This window comes from Labrus bergylta, chromosome 19 (genome assembly GCF_963930695.1).
Source record: "Labrus bergylta chromosome 19, fLabBer1.1, whole genome shotgun sequence".
NCBI classification, from domain to species: Eukaryota; Metazoa; Chordata; class Actinopteri; order Labriformes; family Labridae; genus Labrus; species Labrus bergylta.
In genome coordinates this window covers 5,076,499-5,095,333 of record NC_089213.1, presented here as the reverse complement: position 1 = coordinate 5,095,333, position 18,835 = coordinate 5,076,499, and the positions used below count along the sequence as shown (strand labels likewise).

The window sequence follows — 18,835 nt, the reverse complement described above, 5'->3', positions numbered from 1 at the left end:
AACACCTTTACGCACAGAAATCACAACATTTAACTGCTGCACTTAGGCAATGACATACCTTTTTATTTAATTTCAGACAGGTATTAAAGCTTTTTCTTCATTTGCAGGATTCATGACATTTTTACATTTTGACCTTTTTTTTTTTTCTTTCTCAGAATATAAAAATACTTTAACTGGTAAACACAGAAAGCAAATTCACTTTTAGGCAAACTTGCAGGCGGCAAAAAGCTCAGGCAGTTAGTGCTGTGAAGTGCAGACTTGAAAAGATGATCCACCTCTTTGACCTCCAGAAAAACATCTCATTGCATGCTCAGTCACAGGAAACACAGACATGTTGAGCTTCGGTAAACTTGCTGGAATGTTTTTGAAACTCATAATTCAGACACGTACAAAACAGTCACATGACACATGGGTAAGTATGGCAGCTAGTCTTTTTGTTTCTGTTTTAGCTGTAAATACTAGGCTGTGTTGCAGTCCCTGAGAAAACACTGACCAGTCACGCAGCGATGTTAAATACAGTGCTAAGCTAGCTTACTGACCTCAGTCAAACAATATCTGCACTTTGTTCTTAAGTCTTATTTTAACTCTCTTTGGTCCACAGATTTGTGCTTTTCTGAAGATTTGTGCTTTTTCAAGAAACACCCTTCATCATTCTTTTTATCACAAAAGCTGTTCAATTAGTTATTTTACGTGAATATAACAAAATAAATAAGAGTTTAAAACATGTTGTTAGTGATATAGAAAGACTCTTTACTAATAAGGGTATCATCGCTCTAAAGGTCACATATTCTCCTCCTCTTCAACCAGTTTAAATAAGTCTCAGAGCTCCTCAAAACATGTTTGTGAAGTTTCTTGTTCTAAATCCACTTTGATCCTGTATTTGATCATGCCTATAAACCCCTCTATTTCAGCCCTGCTCAGAACAGGCTGTTTCTGTGTCTGTACCTTTAAATATGTAAATGAGCTGTGTCTGACCACGTCCCCTCTCTGGAAGGGCTTGGGTGGCTCGGATTTTCTCTCTCCATGTCCTATTGTGAACAGTGAGAAGGCAGACTCAGAGGTACTAAACAAACACCTAGCTGTGGGAGTGTCACCCACCTGGGGGAGGAGTTACTGCCCTTTGTGATGTCACAAAGGGAAAATCTCCGAACGGCCTGTTTGAGCACACATTTTCTGAAAAGTGGAGCAGGTTGGAGAGGATGGACTTTTCTCATCACTGGGGGGGGGGGGGGGGGGGGGGTTATAGACAGACTAGAGACACATATTAGTGTTAGAGAAACATTAAGAATTTTGTATGATATGTGACATTTAAAACTCCTTTTAACTTTTGATTTGTGGTGATTCTGGCGCCCCCTGTGGACAAAGCGGTCTTTGCTGATCTTGTTCTGTGCATATTTAACAAAAAAAAAAACATTCTGTATTCTTTTAACAGTGGAAAGCTTCACTCACTGTGAATCTTTGCTGTGGAAAATGTAAATACAGGCTTCTTGTGTAGCGTGCTTTTAGGCACTTAGGCACCAATAAGACCAAAACAGAAATAATCAACCTTCTCAGGGATGGTCACGTTTGCTTTTGTTGGTTTTGAAGAGAGTCAGTATTATTTTTCCTCAAACATTTCTTGGGTATCTTTGGTACTCACTGCCTAATACTCGTGCCCCTTAACAGATTCTTCATACTGTGCTTTGAGCGATTAACTCCACCCATCTGGTGCTTCAAGTCTGTTAAAACAAGTGCTCTCTTTTTTTTTTTTTTTTTTTTTAAGATGCAGGTCTGCTTGTTAAGACACTTCTGACACTTAGCTGTAAAAGAATCCTGAACTAGCAAACGCTCATTGTTGCATGCTTTGATAAAAGAAACAATCTTTGCATCAACTCGTATCACAGAAATATGACATTGAAAAAAATAACACTTTTGGCAAAATAAATTCATAAATATTAAACTTTGCTTCAATTCCTTTGACTTTAAACTGACAAACAAACATTAGGAAACATGACGATGTAAACGTGTTTCATCATGAGCGTCCGGATCCGTCCTCTTCCTCTTCCTGGTTTGGTCCGGGGTCGCTAAGGCAGCGCGATAGTTTCTGTTGCTCCTCCTGCTCGTCTGGATCTTTCTCCCTCGTCTTGTCGCCGCCCGTGGACCTCTGCGCCTTGCTCTGATTGGGTCTCTGGGGAGACTCATTCAACAGGCTGACGGCATCATCGGGGCTGGGATGTGGCTGAGCCGTCGGGCCTCTGGGGCTCTCGCTGTCATCATAAGTGAAGACCTGGTTTTCTGTGGTGCAGATACAGAGCAAGGACAGAATGCATAAAAATGGTGCACAAGAAGCAGCTACGTTTAAGAGACTAAATTGACTTGACAGATTTTAGTTTTCCGTTTAAACACACCTGAAAAAGGTGGGGTTGTCTTAAATTCAGGGTCTAGACTTTTAGATGTCAACACACATTCACAACAACAGGCAGAGCTGCTGTGAGTGTGCGGCTCCTGACCGACGCCCGCTGACACCTACAGCTTCAGCTCGTCCTGAGGTCAAGTTAACCGACAACTGAGGAGGAGTTATGATGCTAATTTTATTATCATGGTTATAAATGCAGCATCTTATTTGTGCAAGATCCCTCTATCAGATGGATTACTGTTTAAGATCTGCAACCGCTCTCCACCCTGCGGACTCGTGCTCTGCAGGTGAAGTTAATCCCAAGAGAGAGAGACTTTCACAAATGAGTCCCCCATGGAACATGGCGCAATGTAAAGGTGAGGGAAGCTCTTTTTAAACGGGAGTTGTTTTGACATACAGGAAAATGAACGAGGGTGGGACCCGCCGCTGTGTGTATAGAGAGCGAGAGAGGTGTGTGTGTGTGGACCTGAGAAGTCATTAGACTATTACTGACAAGAATACGCATTTATTTATTTGCATTTTTTTCTACTTTACATCACAAACTACGGTTGGCAAATTAATACGTTTGAATGTTTTTTTTGGAGTGAGGAAACGAATCCATTCATACACATTCATATGCCGCAAACGAAGCAGCTAGAGCAACTTGGGGTTAAGTGTTCTCCCCAAGGACACATCGGACATGTCACTGCAGGAGCTGGGGATCGAACCCTTGACCTTCTGGTTGAGAAACGACCGACTCCAGCACTGAGCCACAGCCGCCTCTTATGTTTCTTTACGCCTTAACAATTATCTTTCCCAATTTTAGCATTTTTATAGGTCATTATGTACAAAATGACTCTGGAGCAGCATAAAACTGAATATTCCTCCAGAACATTTTTATCTCAAACTCGTAGATCTCTCTTGTGTTGTTGTGTGTTCAGTTCGACTGACCTGGTTCAAAGCAGACTTTTCTCACTGAAGGTGTTTCCTGGCGGTTTGCAGGAACTGTGAGGTAGTGACTCATCTGTTTAAAAGACACAAAGGTAGCGGAACAGATAACCATGATCATGATCTTTAGGGTTAGTGAAGGTTTCATTAGACAGAATCACAGCGACCTTGAAACTCACCCTCCTCTCCATCTCCACCCTCTGCTTCCTGAAGCGAACTTCACTCACGTTGTCCTCAAACGGGTCCATGAAGAGGTCGTGTCTGCTGTAAGAACGAAGCTAAAGGAAGGAAACACAAACCGCAGCGTCACCGACAAAATTGTGCTTTTTCAAGAACGACCGCACATCACACTGATTAAACTCTTCCTCTTACCCTCTGTCTGGTCTGCTGCAGGTTTCCTCGCAGAATCTTTCTGATCTCTGCTTCACGACTTTTGGAGATGCTCGGGATCGCTCGACGTCTGCTCGGCCCTTTGGGCTGAATGTTTCTGCGGAGACAAACAGAACACCAACGTGCATCAACGCACCGAATGAGCCTGAAATACTTCTGGAGGGGTTGATCTGCATCCATGTTTTTTGCAAAGTCTTCTATTCATTTTAAGCTGGCAAAAAATTAAGCTTAAAGTTTGAACCTTTGATCATTTTAGCAAAAAGAACCAGAAGATTTCTTTTCTAATCAGCCTTTTAACCCCCGGTGACTTTCAGACATTTTAAACTCACTTCAGATCTGTGTTTGTATATATTAAAGGTGTGGTTCATTTTCCAAAAAAACAAACAACAAATACATGGATACATATATTTTCTGATTAAAACTGTCAGCGACATGTTGTCCTCCTTCAGTTCTCCATCTCTGAGATTGAATGAAGTAAGGGCACTCACTGCATGGAGACGGAGGACACGATGGCGGGCAGCTTGGCCGTGCTGCCGCTCTCCACCAGCATCATGGCCTGCTTCATCTCCATCTTGTTGTAGAAGGAGATGAGCTGAGGCTCGGTGGAGCGCTCGCCTGAGATCAGCCACCTCTTCACGTAGGCCTTATTGAAGCGGTTCAGCCTGAAGGACAGAAAACACTAAGTATTACTACAGTCAAAACTCCAGAAACACTTTGAAGTCATTCTTTTTCGGACAGACATGATGACTGGACTCGACAGTCATCAGACGGTCGCTTTTTGTTGCCGCCCTGTCGAACTAGTTTAATGCAAAGGTCAGTGCATTATCGAGCGATGGTGGCTCGGATTTCCAAGTTTTCTGATTTAAATAAATAAATAGATGAGCTACTGAGACATCATAGTTTCTTTAACCACGATAGTAACAGCAGGACGGACTAAAACATGTCGTTCTGAAGCACCAATGATGTGCAGCAACACAGAAGAGCGTGCACAGCATCGTATTCCTGTTTAATAAATTTTGCTTCAGTGTTGGGATCAAAGTCAAAGAACACAGACAGCTGAAGAGAGACAGGAAACATAAAGAGGAGAGAGTCGGGGCTGACATGCAGCAAGTAGCAGCTGCAACAACTCAAGGCCTCACGCTCAGCCATGTGGCGCACCAAACACATGTTTGTTTCTCCGGCTGCAACCTCCACTGTTTAAAAATAATGAATGCAAGTGAAGAAGTGCAAAATCCTGCAGTTCGTCGAGGGTCTTTGTTTATTTGATGTTATACGAGTACATATCCTCATAATTCCCCTGCAGAGTTTGGGGAACGCATTCAATAGACACGTGCCAACACCACTGTGAGATGATTTGTTTTTGACTTTTCTCGTAAATAAAAGAGAGAATAAAATCATACTTGTCTTTCCAGTGATGATGTCCATAATGTCCACAGACGTCTTCAATCCCTGTGAGGAGATGATCCAGGAACTGAAGACAGAAACGTTATCTCCATGATGGTAAATGAAACAGCAACGACGCTTATGTCTATATCTTTTCTGTCCTTCATTTTCCTCCTCTCATCTCAGCTAAACCCTGGAATAAATCCTGATCGATCTCACCTGTGTGTGAATCTCTTCATTTATCGATCCTTTGCTCTCCTTCTTCTTCTTCACCGCCAGAAGCTCCACCAGAGGTTGGATCGTCATTCCCTGAACGCAGAAACAGGAGGGAGGTCACGGTGAGACAAAACAGCTCTATATGAAACACTGTTGGAAGATTGACTCGTTTCTGATTTCACAACACAAAGTAAGTTGCAACCAAACGGATTTATAAGAGTTGTAGTTCCAGTAGGTGTCCACTAGAGGTCGATAAACTGGATACTGCTCCCTGCATGTATTACCTGCTTTAGTATAAAATAAGAAATACAAACATCTGGCTGCTCATTTGTCCATCTGGAAATAATGCAGTGGTCGGTCTTTGAATCTCTCTTGTTTTATTCATTTTCTTTGAGATGATGTTGGAGTTTCCTCTTTCTGATGCATGATCATCCATCTCTGAATCACATCTACATGGAATCATTCTTTTAACATGATCCTCCTGTCTCCTAATCTGGTCTCTTACTACAAGAGAAAGCATTGAACCCGTAGCTAGACTGTACAAAAGACCTCCTAAGATTCATGGAAACTTCCGCGCTGTAACGCCACAAACATTCACGCTGTTAAGTTTTTACTATCAGATCCATAACGACATCTCGTCTCCTGCACTTAGTGCTCCAGTTCCAAGATCCCAACGCAAGTCAGGAACGCCTCACCAGATCACCTCCTCGAGCTTGAGTCTGAGGACCGGGCTTACAGACACAGCTGAGGTCAGAGGTCGTTCTTTCATACACACACCAACATCTGGAACGAGTTCCCACACTATATCAGGACAACAAACTCAGTGATGCATTTCAAGCAGGAATATAAACACCGCCTGAGGAACGGACAAACTTCATTTCGGCGGCCGCCATGACAAGACAAGTTCCATCACAACTATAAAATTACAGATTTCTCTGGCTTTGAAAACTGTTGGAAATATGTGAGGAAATGTAAGTACTCAACAACACAAAATATATATAACATTTTTAGTCCATTTTTAATTAATTTAGATATTTTAGTGTAAACATTGGAATAAAATTCTACATTTTGTACAAAACCCGTTAAAATTTTTAATCTTTTCCCGTATAATAAATGAAATTAAAATGAATGACATTAACTATTGTTTCGTTTAGTGTAGAATTTCAGGATTAAAAGTTGTTATTGTATAATAATGGGGACCCGAGGTAAATAAACAAACAAACAAACGGGTATGATCTGTCAGGCTTGTGTTCCTCTGACCTGCACGAACACGGTGAAGAAGATGACGGTGATGATGGCGGTGAGGAACATGTACTTCATCTCGCTGTTCTTCAGCAGGAACCCGAGGGAGAAGGCTATGGCGCCTCGCAGGCCACCGTACGCCACGATGAACTGATCCTTCTTAGTGAGCTTCACGATGCGGAATTTATTGATGATGTACGTGAGGCCGATGACTCCTGGAACACAGAAAAACACCAAGGACTACAAGTCAGTCCTGAAAACATCGTTAATGATCTGCAAAATGCATCTGTCTCAAAAAGAGCGAGGGAGGGAAGTGACCAGTTCGCCGTGTGTGCTCGTACTGACCCAGCACTCTGGACACCAGACAGAGCACGACGGTGAAGATGACGAACGTCCAGTTCCAGGCGTGAGGGCCGGCCACCGTGGAAACCCCGAGGAAGATGAAGATGAGCGTCTCACTCACGCTGCTCCACATCTTCAGGAAGTATTTGATGGTGGTGTACGACTTGTGGGAGATGTTCGCCTCGACGTACGGCCGCATCACCACGCCACACGCTATCAATCTGCTCCGGAAAAAGAGAGAGAGAGAGAGAGAGAGAGAGAGAGAGAGAGAGAGAGAGAGACGGGGAAAAGGTTGGACGCGCTTCTCAAATCTCGGCTTTTAATCGCTAAGCAGAGAGGCGGGGCTGACGTACGACATGATCCCCGACAGGTGGAAGACCTCGGCCGAGAGGTACGCCATGTAGCTGTAGAGGAAGACAAAGAGCGGCTCGATGACGCGGGTGTGAGACGTGAAGCGCGACGTGAAAGCGCCCAGGATGCCGTAGATGGCGCCCACCATGATGCCTCCGAAGGAAACCACAAAGAAGCAGACCACACCGAGGACGGCGTCGACCACGGTCACGGTCCCGGCTTGGGAGAACTCCTCGAACAGGTGATACAGAACCTACAGAGAGAGAGAGAGAGAGAGAGGGAGAGAGAGAGAGAAAGAGAGAGAGAGATAGGGAGAGAGAGAGAGAGAGAGAGAGAGAGAGAGAGAGAGAGAGAGAAGAAAGAGAGAGAGAGGGAGAGAGAGAAAGACAGAGAGAGAAAGAGAGAGAGAGAAAGAAAGAGAGAGGGAGAGAGAGAGAGAGAGAGAGAGAGGGAGAGAGAGAGAGAGAGAGAGAAAGAAAGAGAGAGGGAGAGAGAGAGAGACAGAGAGAGAGAGAGACAGAGAGAGAGAAAGAAAGAGAGAGGGAGAGAGAGAGGGAGAGAGAGACAGAGAGAGAGAAAGAAAGAGAGAGGGAGAGAGACAGAGAGAGACAGAGAGAGAGAGAGAGAGAGAGGAGAGAGACAGAGAGAGGGAGAGAGAGAGAGACAGAGAGAGACAGAGAGAGAGAGAGACAGAGAGAGGGAGAGAGAGAGAGACAGAGAGAGGGAGAGAGAGACAGAGAGAGACAGAGAGAGAGAGAGAGAGAGAGAGAGAGAGAGACAGAGAGAGGGAGAGAGAGAGAGACAGAGAGAGGGAGAGAGAGACAGAGAGAGACAGAGAGAGAGAAAGAGAGAGAGAGAGACAGAGAGAGAAAGAGAGAGAGAGGGAGAGAGAGAGAGAGAGAGAGAGAGACAGAGAGAGAGAGAGAAAGGCGTCCTCAGTCCTATATCGATTCTTGAGTTTCATTCAAACGTTTAATGACTTCAAGTGCGCGCGCCCCATATATGGAGGCTGCGGTCTTCCAGGCGGGCGGCCCAGGTTCAAATCTGAACTGTGGCTCCTTTCCCGCATGTCCTCTCTCTCTCTCTCTCTCTCTCTCTCTCTCTAAGAACCTAAACTTTACTAAATCATCATCATGCGGTTAGTTCGCATGATTTTACTCCTTTTTCCATTTCTTACCTCCGTCCTCTGTTCCCCTCTCATCCAATCATTTCTTCTTTCTGTCTTTCCTGTCACATTTCCTTCCTTCCTTTAATCCTTTTTGTTCTTAAATCCTTCCTCCCTTCTCACTTTTGAATGTTTTAACCCCCTCTTTCTTTCCTCCAGCCTCCACCACTCTTTCATTCTCCTTCCTTCTTCCTGTTTATCCTTCCTTTTCCTCTTTCTATCCACCTGTGCATTTTTTTTTTCTTTCGTTCTTCCTTCTGTCCCTCCTTCCGTGTCTTTCTTCTGCTTCCCTTCTTTATCTGGGGTAACTAACTACAAATCAAAACCATCAGTGTGTGAATGTGTAGGTGTGACCTGCGGTGTGAAAGTGCGTTGGGTAGTCAAAAAACGGGAAAAGAAATACAAAACCTCAAGTCCATTTACCGTTTTACATTTTCAGTAAAGTCAATCTGGAGAACATTTACGTCCCACTGAAAGCAAGACGAGTAGAAGAAGACGGAACTCAAACCTGTCTATCTCAAAGCTGCTGTTTGAGTAAGAGTATAAACTGTCTCCGTCCACTTCACTCACCACGGTGACGGCGTCGTTGAGCAGCGACTCTCCGAACACGAGGATGTGCAGCAGCTCGTTGATGTGGATCTCCTCGAACACGGCCAGCACGGCCACAGGATCCACGGCCGAGATGATGGAGCCGAACAGCAGACAGGAGAGCAGGTCCACGCCGCCCAGCCCGGCTCCTTCGATCTGACACACGGCGTACATCATCCCGCCGATGAAGAAGGCGTTCCACAGGGTCCCGATGACGGCGAACACCAGGATGGTGCCCAGGTTCTCCGTGAAGGCTCGGATGGGCAGGAAGTAGCCGGCATCGAGGATGATGGGAGGCAGCAGGTAGAGGAAGAAGAGCTTGTCATCGAGGATGGGGGCTTCTTCTCCGATGGCTTTGATGATGCCGCCCACAAGCAGACCGACAAAGATCAGCAGACAACTCTCCGGCACGACGTTTGACACTCGGGGGATAATGTGGAAACCTGCAGAGGAATCAAAAAGTTTCCATTATTTTTAGAATAGAATAGAATACAATAGAATTACTTTATTGATCCCAAACTGGGAAATTGTGGCGTTACAGCAGCAGGTTATCCAAACACACAATATGAGTAAAAAAACACAATGTTAGAAAATCTAAACATAATATAATATTAAATACAAAGTGAATAAGCACTAAAAATATCAAAACTAAGAATGTGAATATATACAACCAGGATTTAACTTAGCATTACTAGTCTTAAATAGGAAGATTAAATGTAAAATGCAAAAACAGAGTCGTAAATGGTTGTAAATTAAATATGGAAGATTGAATGTAAATGTGCAAAAACAGAGTAGTAAATGTACAGTATTGACATAAGTTAAAGTGCATGAGTGTAAACATATAATAAGCAGAAACTATACAATATAATGGCGAGTAGACAGACAAATGAAGTGAACATGAGTGCAGGGATAATTTGTAAATTTAACATGTGCAGAACAGATTAACTTTTTTTTTAAGAGCTTGAATTTATCAAACTCAGAGACTTTCAGAGAATGAACAAGGTCACGTCATCAGCATTTCCTCCCTCACACAAACCTGAAAGAAAACTTTCGACTTAAGATGCTCTCGAATGAATAAAGAGATCGAGGAGAGACGGCATCAGGACAGTGTGTTTATAAGATCTCAATGTCAAGACGATGTCATGTTATCACTCAGTGTGTCTAAATCTGGTGAAACATCACCGAGTGCGTCAGAGCAGCAGCTTGGCAACAGGCACCACAGCAACTTTCTAATGACATCACTTCATTTTAAACTCTTTGTGTTTAGCCTCTATGCTAGCTCAAACTAAAAAAATCAAAGTGCTAGGAGGAAGCATGACTTCTTGATGAATCTGTTTAACGAGCTGTTTCATCCAGCAGGTTATAAAGTGTTAGACATTTAAATTCTTTGTGGCTTGTTTGACGTAAACATCAGTCACTAACACGGATGTTGAGTTTGAAAAGAATCAAAACAGAGACGAGTTGCCGTTCCTCACATTTCAGAACACTTTCCAAAACAATGAAGGAGTCAAATCAAATTAAACAGTGACTAAAACATTATTCTTGGCTTTGAAAGAACATCTGTTATTAGCGTCACAATCACATTTTTACACCCAGTTTACATCAACTGAGATATGACCGCTGGCATCTTCAGCGCGTTGTTTGCACACTGTTAGCATGTGGCGTCTGTGTTTGTGTATTCAGATGCTGTCTATGATGTCTAAACGACTTCATTGGAGAGGCTCGTTTATTGGTAGTTGAGATCATACGTTGTGAGGTTCCAAATTTATAAAGTCAACTTTAAGATCGAGTGGAGAGACAACTTTTTGGATTTATTCCCTGATTTAGATGCAGAGCTGAGACATCATTCGGGTTAGACGACTTTCTGCAGCCTGCTCAACATGAGTCAATGATGACACCGGTAATGATACAGCTTAAAGTTATGTTGCAATCTGTTCTGAATAATATCTACTGCAGAGATGAACAATCTGATTATTACTCAGCCTTTTCCACCTTTTCAAACAGTCCCCCTGTGGTCTAAATGAAACATCTGTGCTGTGCTTTGGTCAAAATATAACATGAATCAAGCAGCAGAGGAGGTTTGTGACCCTGTATAAACCAGCTCTCTCAGAACGCTCCGTTTTGGTGTGTGTGTCTCTTTAAATGCAATGAGCCCCTCCCCCCTGAGTTTTCCCCATAGACATCACTCCTCTGTAGGGAGAATAAAAAAGGCGGACCTGCGCAAAAGTTTTGTTCTAGACGACGAGTGGAGTCCACGGGTGGAGAGGGGATTTTTTTTAACCAGAATCCCACTGTGACATCACAAACTGAGAAAATTGAAACAGAGCATTTTCCTCTGTGTTGTAAGACTTATGCAGACCACAAACAAAGGACTGGATGGGTTTATTTCACATTTTGTGGGTTGGCAGACTCTCAGGTTACCCAAATAAATGTTCAAAAACTCTGAAAAAAGTGTATTTTTCAGAATATGTCCCCTTTAAATAAGTCCTACTTTAGTCATTATTTGACTGAATGCTAACATCATCTCTCTCTCAGTCCGAAGTGCGCCTTGACATTCACGCTCTCTCGTGACTCCGGGGTCGAGGCTGCTCTAACAAAAGTCTTCAGCCATGTTTCGGCCGTCCTCGCCCCCTCCTCTCCTCTCCGACTCCGCACACTGACGTTCTTTGTTATCGAGCAGTGCATTAGGACAGGATGTGGGACCGGCCCCTCGGAGACAGCAGCTGGACGAAACAGATAAGATGCCAGAGCTCTTCTTTCTGCTCCGTCAGCCAACGACAAACTGCCCGACAGATTCACACAGCCAATCAGAATCCTCACTGCACGCTGCGGTCACATCAACCACGGTGACATGAAGGATAATGCAAGAGTGAAAAAAAATCAAAATGCATACATGTCATTCAAAAGTCCTGTGAAACGTCTGAACCTGATTGTACTGATGGCTGTAGTTGTCAGGAGCGCACCAATCAGATATCGGTGTCATGTGACGCTGCGTCAGACTCCCTTACATCCTTTAAATGTGTGAGAACATGAAACAGATATTATATGTTGATGATGTGATGTGACATAAAGCAGAGTTACGTTTTGTACATTTTTTGTTATCATTTCTGGAGCTTAAACTGAATTTTTTTCTTCATCAAATGTCTTTTTCTCTCCAACAAATTGTTGATGGTGAGCAAAAGGAGTGTGCAGGATCGTTTCATTGTGACAGCTTTATGTCGAACACACCGACCTCATGAGCTAGTTGGATGTGCGAACTCCTCCTTTAAAACCAAATGTATTTTGTTTGGTCCAAAACAAGTCTTTGATTTTAATATTTAGAGTTTGAAACAATATAATCGACCAACATGCTTCAACATTTTATAAAATGTTTATGAAATCAACCTGCAGTTTGCTCTCAATTATCATAATAATATCTTCAAATGCCTTGATTTGGCTCTATTGAATGAAACTAAAACAAGACGGTGATGTAGAGTTTAAATGGCAGACATGTAGAGATGCATCACACCATCACAACCTGAACTCGTGCATCATAACCGAAGCAGTTTGAGGAAACATGATGAGACTTCTGTTCAAGCCTGCAGAGGAATCTCTGTCAGCAGTTAAAGCTGGAAAACATGAGGACTGTCTTTAGGAGACTCATTTTCATAATATTCATAATTAGAAAAATCCTCGGGGTAAAGTTTGGGGTTTGGCTCTGTGCTGAAAGTGTTCATCACAGTGTTTAATCGTTTGAGGGAGACAGATGTTTCTGATTGTTCAACAAACAACAACAGGTTTCATCCATCTCAAAACGACGGTAAAGATGAGTAAAGGTGAACATTACTCTATGATGCCATAAAGATATGAATTAAGATTTAAAGAAACTAAGAATGCATATGAGCTACATCTCAGTTTCTATGACAACCTGCCGTTCTTCATGTTTTATGCAATATTTGTGTTTGCAATACATCCACCCTGAACCCAAAATCACTGTTTTTTTTTCTCTCTAAACACTTAGCATTTAAAGAACATTGAGTGCTGTCAGATGGGGCCCCCTTAAGGGAGGTTTCCTACTGTCATTGTAATATTTGCCTATTTCTGGGACACTGCTACGGTTTGAAGTTAAGGGGAGGGGGAGGCTGTTGACAAGCAGCACCTCTGTTCTCCTCAATTAAATTGGCACCAACCACATGTTCCAGTCTTTCATAACAAATGGCCCCTACTGAGCCTCGAAAGAGGTCGCTGTATGATGTATACCTGCACTCATCACTTGTTAAATGGTACATATAACAAAAGGTAGCTGGTAGCTAGCTCTAGCTTCATCTGTCTGCATCCACATGATGTGAAGGCATGAGCATTATACCCAGGCCTCCATCCAACAGGTGAAATGTGCACATGCATGTTTTTAATTGAACGATAATGATGAAATCATGATCATACGCTCAGCCCTGATGAGGGACGTGTTGTCTCAGGCTGATGCAGAGAAATACTGCACGTGACTCTAGTGTGCTGATGGTGATTATCATGTATCGGATCGTGGCGCTGCACCTGGACTAACGTTACCTTGTTAGATGAATTAAAGTCAAACTGAACTGTTGAACGTGCCATTTGATTATCTTACGTTCATTGGCTCCACATGTCCATATTTCTGTACCAAAAAAAAAAAAACCACCTGCTTGTAACAAGAAACACTTCACAAAGGTTCCTACCTTATACTGTACAGAGGTAACCATCAATCCCCCCCTGTTACACAAAACACCTCATATTATTCTGATAATCTGCTCCTACATCGTGTATCGGGAGTTTCCCTAGAAGTCCATCCAAAATATCAACATGAGATACTTTCATTATCGCGGGCCACATATTGTGTACCGTATCGTACTGTTTCATGAGTTCTTCTATTCCCATTTTGATATTTTCATGAGCCACATTTCATATCGTGCACCGTTTCCCCTGCGATTCTCACCCTCTATACCTAACTGTATTTGTTTGGCTCTCTTTGTACATACCTTGTTTTCTTTTGTGTGTACTCGAAAGGAGTTCTATAAATAAAGTTCCTTAATGCTTCAACTCATCAGCTGGTTGTTTGTTTCTATATTTGGCTTCCACTCATAATGAATGTGCATTATGTTTCCCAGCTGGCCTGGTGTGTATTTTTGTCTCTGCTGCTTCATTACTCCAGCTAGTTCCTCTTCTTCTTCATTTTGAACTGCATGACCTTTTGATATAAAAATAAACCTGAAGCATTTTGCAAACTTTCAGGAAGCTCGACACAAGAAAAAAAACTATAGATGTCAGTCTGGAGCCTCCTCCCTTCAGTGTGGATGATCAGTACCTTTCATTTTAACCCCTGCAGCTGCTCACTAATGCTGGAGGTAGTCCAGTAGGAGATCAATCAGTGATTGGAGTCATATTTCACTCACCAAGTTTCATGAGCATAGCCAGGAGGATCCACAGAGAGATCTCGAAGGGCTTCCTGACGTGCTCGTATTTGAAGGAGAGGACGGGGAAAGCCTTCTTCTTGTGAGTGGTGGTGTTAGTTTGGTGATGGGAGTCCTCCTCTGTCACTCCTCCGGCTGGATTTCTCCTCGTCTCGTTGTTTCCTGAAACAACATCACGACTCGCGGAAGAGGCAGAGACGAAAGCGAGAAACAAAACGCACAGAAACGCCGCCAGGAGCAGACCGGAGCTCCTCCGGGCGGGACGGAGCAGCACAGCCATGTTTTCAGGCTGTTTAGACGGCTGAACTGCTTCTGCTCAGCTCTAGATCCGGTGAAGGTGAAGATGAGGATGGTGCGGAGAGCGAGTGCGGCGTGCCGGGGAGACGCGCAAACTTTTACGCACAAACTCCCAAAGGTTCTCAAAATTACGCATAGTTATACACGAAAAATCTTGAGTTGCATAAAAACATTACTATCGTCTCTTACTCTCCTGCTGAGCTGCTTTAAAGTGTGGCTCGATCGTTGTCGCCTGTGCAGTCCTCTTATCCACAACTTGCATCAGGTAGCGGCAGCATCATCATCCATCAGGCTGAAAGCTGTCACGCTGAACTCTTTCTCGCTTTACTGGAAAACGCAAAGTGGCGTCAGAGTGAGAGCGACATCTGCTGGAGGGGAGGACACCAACAACGACCAACTTACAGCCCCCAACAACAAGCACACAACTGTGTTGGAAGGCAACAAAGCACAATAATCTACTTTAGTTCTGTGCTTTAATACAATTTTGAGTTACTTGTATTTTGTCGTTCTAATTTCATGCTGCTTTTTATTGCATGAGTGGCGTGGGGCCGCAGTTCCTCAGTCTGTAGAGACTTGGGTCTAAAGCCGCAAGATCTCCTGTTCAAGTCCAAATGCAAGTCTGGACATTGGTCTGGCAGCTGGAGAGGTGCCAGGTCCCTTCCCACCACTACCAAGTGCAAGGAACCACACCCCATTGTGAGCCATTGTGCAAGGCACCACACCCCCAATTTGTCCATAGCATCCTGTTTGTGCATGTGTGTGTATTTTGTGCATGTGTGTGTATTTCAGCCTTATGTGTGATAAAATAGTGTAAAAGTGATTTCTCCCCTGTGGGATTAAAAAAAAAAATGCAAAGATAAAATGTTAATCTGTATGATTTATTTGAATTATTTTTTATTGATTTCCTGTGTAGTTTAGTAACAGTTGTATATGTACAAACTATCACAGCTGGGAACATACTAAAGCTTCTGCTCAACAGTGCAGTGTTTAAGCTGTGTGAAATAGAGCTGAGCCAATAGCTCGGCTCGGTTCCCATTTCCTGCTCGCTGTTTTGCAGGAGAGAAGATTTAAGATCATGACGAGACGAGCCCGCTTGCCGGTGATCCAGAGAGGATCCATCTCCAGCCTCTAAGACCAATCGATCTTCTCCCTGTTCATCTATTGTTTGGTTTCTTTATGGGAGCAGACTCTCTGACATTTCCTGAATAACAACTCACTGGAAATCTCTTTTATCATCAGAGTTGAAGAATTAGAATTTTCACAACATGTTTTTAAAATAAGCCTCTTAACTGTAACATCTCAAATTAATAAAGTAGAGTGATGATTTGTTTTTTTTAAATAGCATTGAGATAATGTCAGGATAAACATAATACTTCAGCGCTCACATGGCCTCTTCATGTCTGTCAGCCCCATAAGAGGAGAATCAGTAAAAACAACAACACGGCCGGTTCCCACAGACTCAGACCTCCACGCCTGAATTCAGTCGGCCCGTCTAGGGAGATGGAAACATAAATAAAGAAGCAGTTTGTTTTGTGTACAGAGTTAAGGGGTTGTAAAATTATAAAATAAAGGTAATGTTTGTCAACTGTCTGAAAATAGACTGTATAAAACATGGACATAGTCACAGTGATGTCACCTATTGGTTTCTGGTTGGTTTCATAATCCAGGCTCTGTATTATGAAGAACTCTTTTCCCACATTAAAGGAGATCTATTATCCTCACTTCCACCATTCATCACGTCAGTCTAGGACACCTGTTGAGTAGCGTTGTGAGATGTGTTGCTCAAAAACCTCCTTATTTATCTGATACTGCCGTCAGTAAAATCCCTCATTTCAGCCTCGGCCTGAAACACTTCTTTTCAGCTACTGTCTCTTTAAGGCCCGCCTTCCTCACGTGCCCACTTTCCTCCGATTGGCCAGCTCTGTTTGCAGTCGCGGGGGAAATTTGGGTGAGCGTCCCTGTGGGCATGTCCTGCAACTTTGCTTTAATACGACGACTGGCCAAGTCCCGCAAAGTTCTCGTAACATCTCGTTCAGAGCAGCAGGAAACCACGTCCGGGGATTACGCCAACAAGTGTGTATCTTGCGTTTAAATTTTTTTTTCCAACATTATAATATTATATATATGCATATAAACATGGGGTGTTAATGTGACGTCTGGAGCGACTGCAGCCAGCCTCAAGTGGACACTCGAGGAACCGCATGTTGCTGCTCGGAGAATACACATCATAGTCAGTATGTATGGCTCTGTGTTTTAAATCTTTAATTTGGATATCCTGTTAACATGACACTTTAAAGAGACATTATGAGAGAGTTTTACGTTTTCCTTTTTTTTTTTTATCTCAGAATCTCTGGATGTCACCGAGCCTCGCTGTGAAATCACTTCCTCTGTCTGAGTTTTATCCACCTGAGTCGCTCCATTCAGACTGTGCAGCCGCCCGAGAACTTCTGTTTCCCACTCAACTTTCCCACGTGGTTGAAGCCTGAGAACTACAGAGCTGGTTGAACGTTACAAAAAAACACATCGCTCTTTAGATATCTGCACACAGATTTTATAAACAGTGATCGTCTTTAACTGAGAAGAACATTTATTCAACAACTGTGATCCATTACCAAGTGAGTTTAAGTGACATTTTACATTTACAGACATTATCTTTATTAAATTCCGGTAAAAAGTGATGTTTTTTTAATCAAGCAAACCAAAGCAGCCCTGATAAAATGTCTTGTGTAACAGCTGGAATGCTCATTCTATTATAAATACTCAAAGGGAAGAAGCTACTTTGAGATCTTTTGACTAAGGTGCTTGCAACAAATGGAGATTTTCCTACATTCTCATTTAACAATGTTTACAAGTACAAAATATTGGGACTAGCTGAAGGTTTTAGCTACAAAGCCGTCATATGCTCATATATTTGGTTTAAATACAATTACTTTAAGTGTTCAAACTACAAACTCTCTCTCTTATATTTGACAGAAAGTGTAACCTTTCGACTTAATGACAAATCTTCCCGATCACTGACTCACTTTTTCTCTGCTGCGACACTTAGACTTTCCTTCAATCAACACCACAAACACATGAAAACTCTCTCCAACCTCCATCTCAAACCTTCTGCGACGTACACACACAATCACACGCGCACACACACACACACACACACACAGCCGCTCTGCTGCTGCTGGGTGTTTTTTTTCCCCCCCTCTGCTAATCTCAGGCGTGGTGATGTTTCAGTTGGACCCTGTCTGACATCTGTCTGGCGCTGTATAGAGACACTCCCATCCCCAGTGTGGCCATCGCCATGGCGATGGGATCGATGAGACTGCTCTGAGGCTGCATCCGGACCTCACCTGACACCTGACGCTGCAGAGGAGAGGAAGATGAAGACAAACACACAACAGTCTGATGAGAGGACAATTTATCATTCTTATACCTGAGGTGGTTTTATTATTCCCGTCAGAGCCACAGTGTGTTTGATTTGTCTTTTCTGTCTGGGAACTTTCTATTGAGTCAATGAAATGTGGGGAGTACTTTGGTCAAATGAAAACCGGAACACTGAGTTTCTGTCTGCACAACACGACAGGGACACACACACAGGGGAAGATAACCAGAGGAACACCTGGACAGCTATTTGCATATACGCATTTGCTTCATTTTTCAACACTGAACGCTGCCGCTTGGGGTTTACGCATTAGTTTGGTTTGTTATCTGTGCCTGGCTGTCATTCTGTTGCTGGAGTCTTAAAGGTGGATGCTCGGTTGGTGTGACAGTATCAGCTGGTTCATCACTTGAATAAAGTATAACATTATAATAACTTTTAAACCTTGGGAGACTTTCCCTCTCGAGTCGTACAGGTGCACACAGAAACATGGATGTAGTCTCAGTGACATCACCCGGTGGTTACTGAAGTGGAATTTCGAAGTCTAGCGATGACAGTGGCCATATTGAAAATGTTTTCTGAACATCATTTTCGTAGTAACAGACAAAAAGGTGGAGCGGAGCTGGGCTCTGAGCCTCCTGATAAACAGCTGAGTTTGAGTTTTTAAGATATTTTCTTATGTTTCAATGCTACAAGCTACATTGTGTAGAATATGAAATCCAGACTTTTGCACCACCTGGTGG

At 43.1% G+C, this 18,835-nt stretch overlaps 1 protein-coding gene across 1 annotated transcript; it reads right to left on the bottom strand.

Annotated features, from left to right (window-relative positions):
• Positions 1-37: 37 nt before the first annotated feature.
• Positions 38-15,045, bottom strand: LOC110005810 (Na(+)/H(+) exchanger beta). Its single transcript, XM_065947785.1, has 12 exons — positions 14,405-15,045; positions 8,982-9,442; positions 7,249-7,499; positions 6,899-7,116; positions 6,572-6,768; positions 5,315-5,404; positions 5,113-5,183; positions 4,201-4,374; positions 3,695-3,809; positions 3,502-3,600; positions 3,326-3,398; positions 38-2,274 (listed from the first exon to the last, which is right to left on the bottom strand). Exons 1-12 carry the CDS (start codon positions 14,700-14,702, stop codon positions 2,012-2,014), a joined length of 2,310 nt encoding a protein of 769 aa, XP_065803857.1. The 5' UTR covers positions 14,703-15,045; the 3' UTR covers positions 38-2,011.
• Between the last annotated feature and the right edge of the window lie 3,790 nt (positions 15,046-18,835).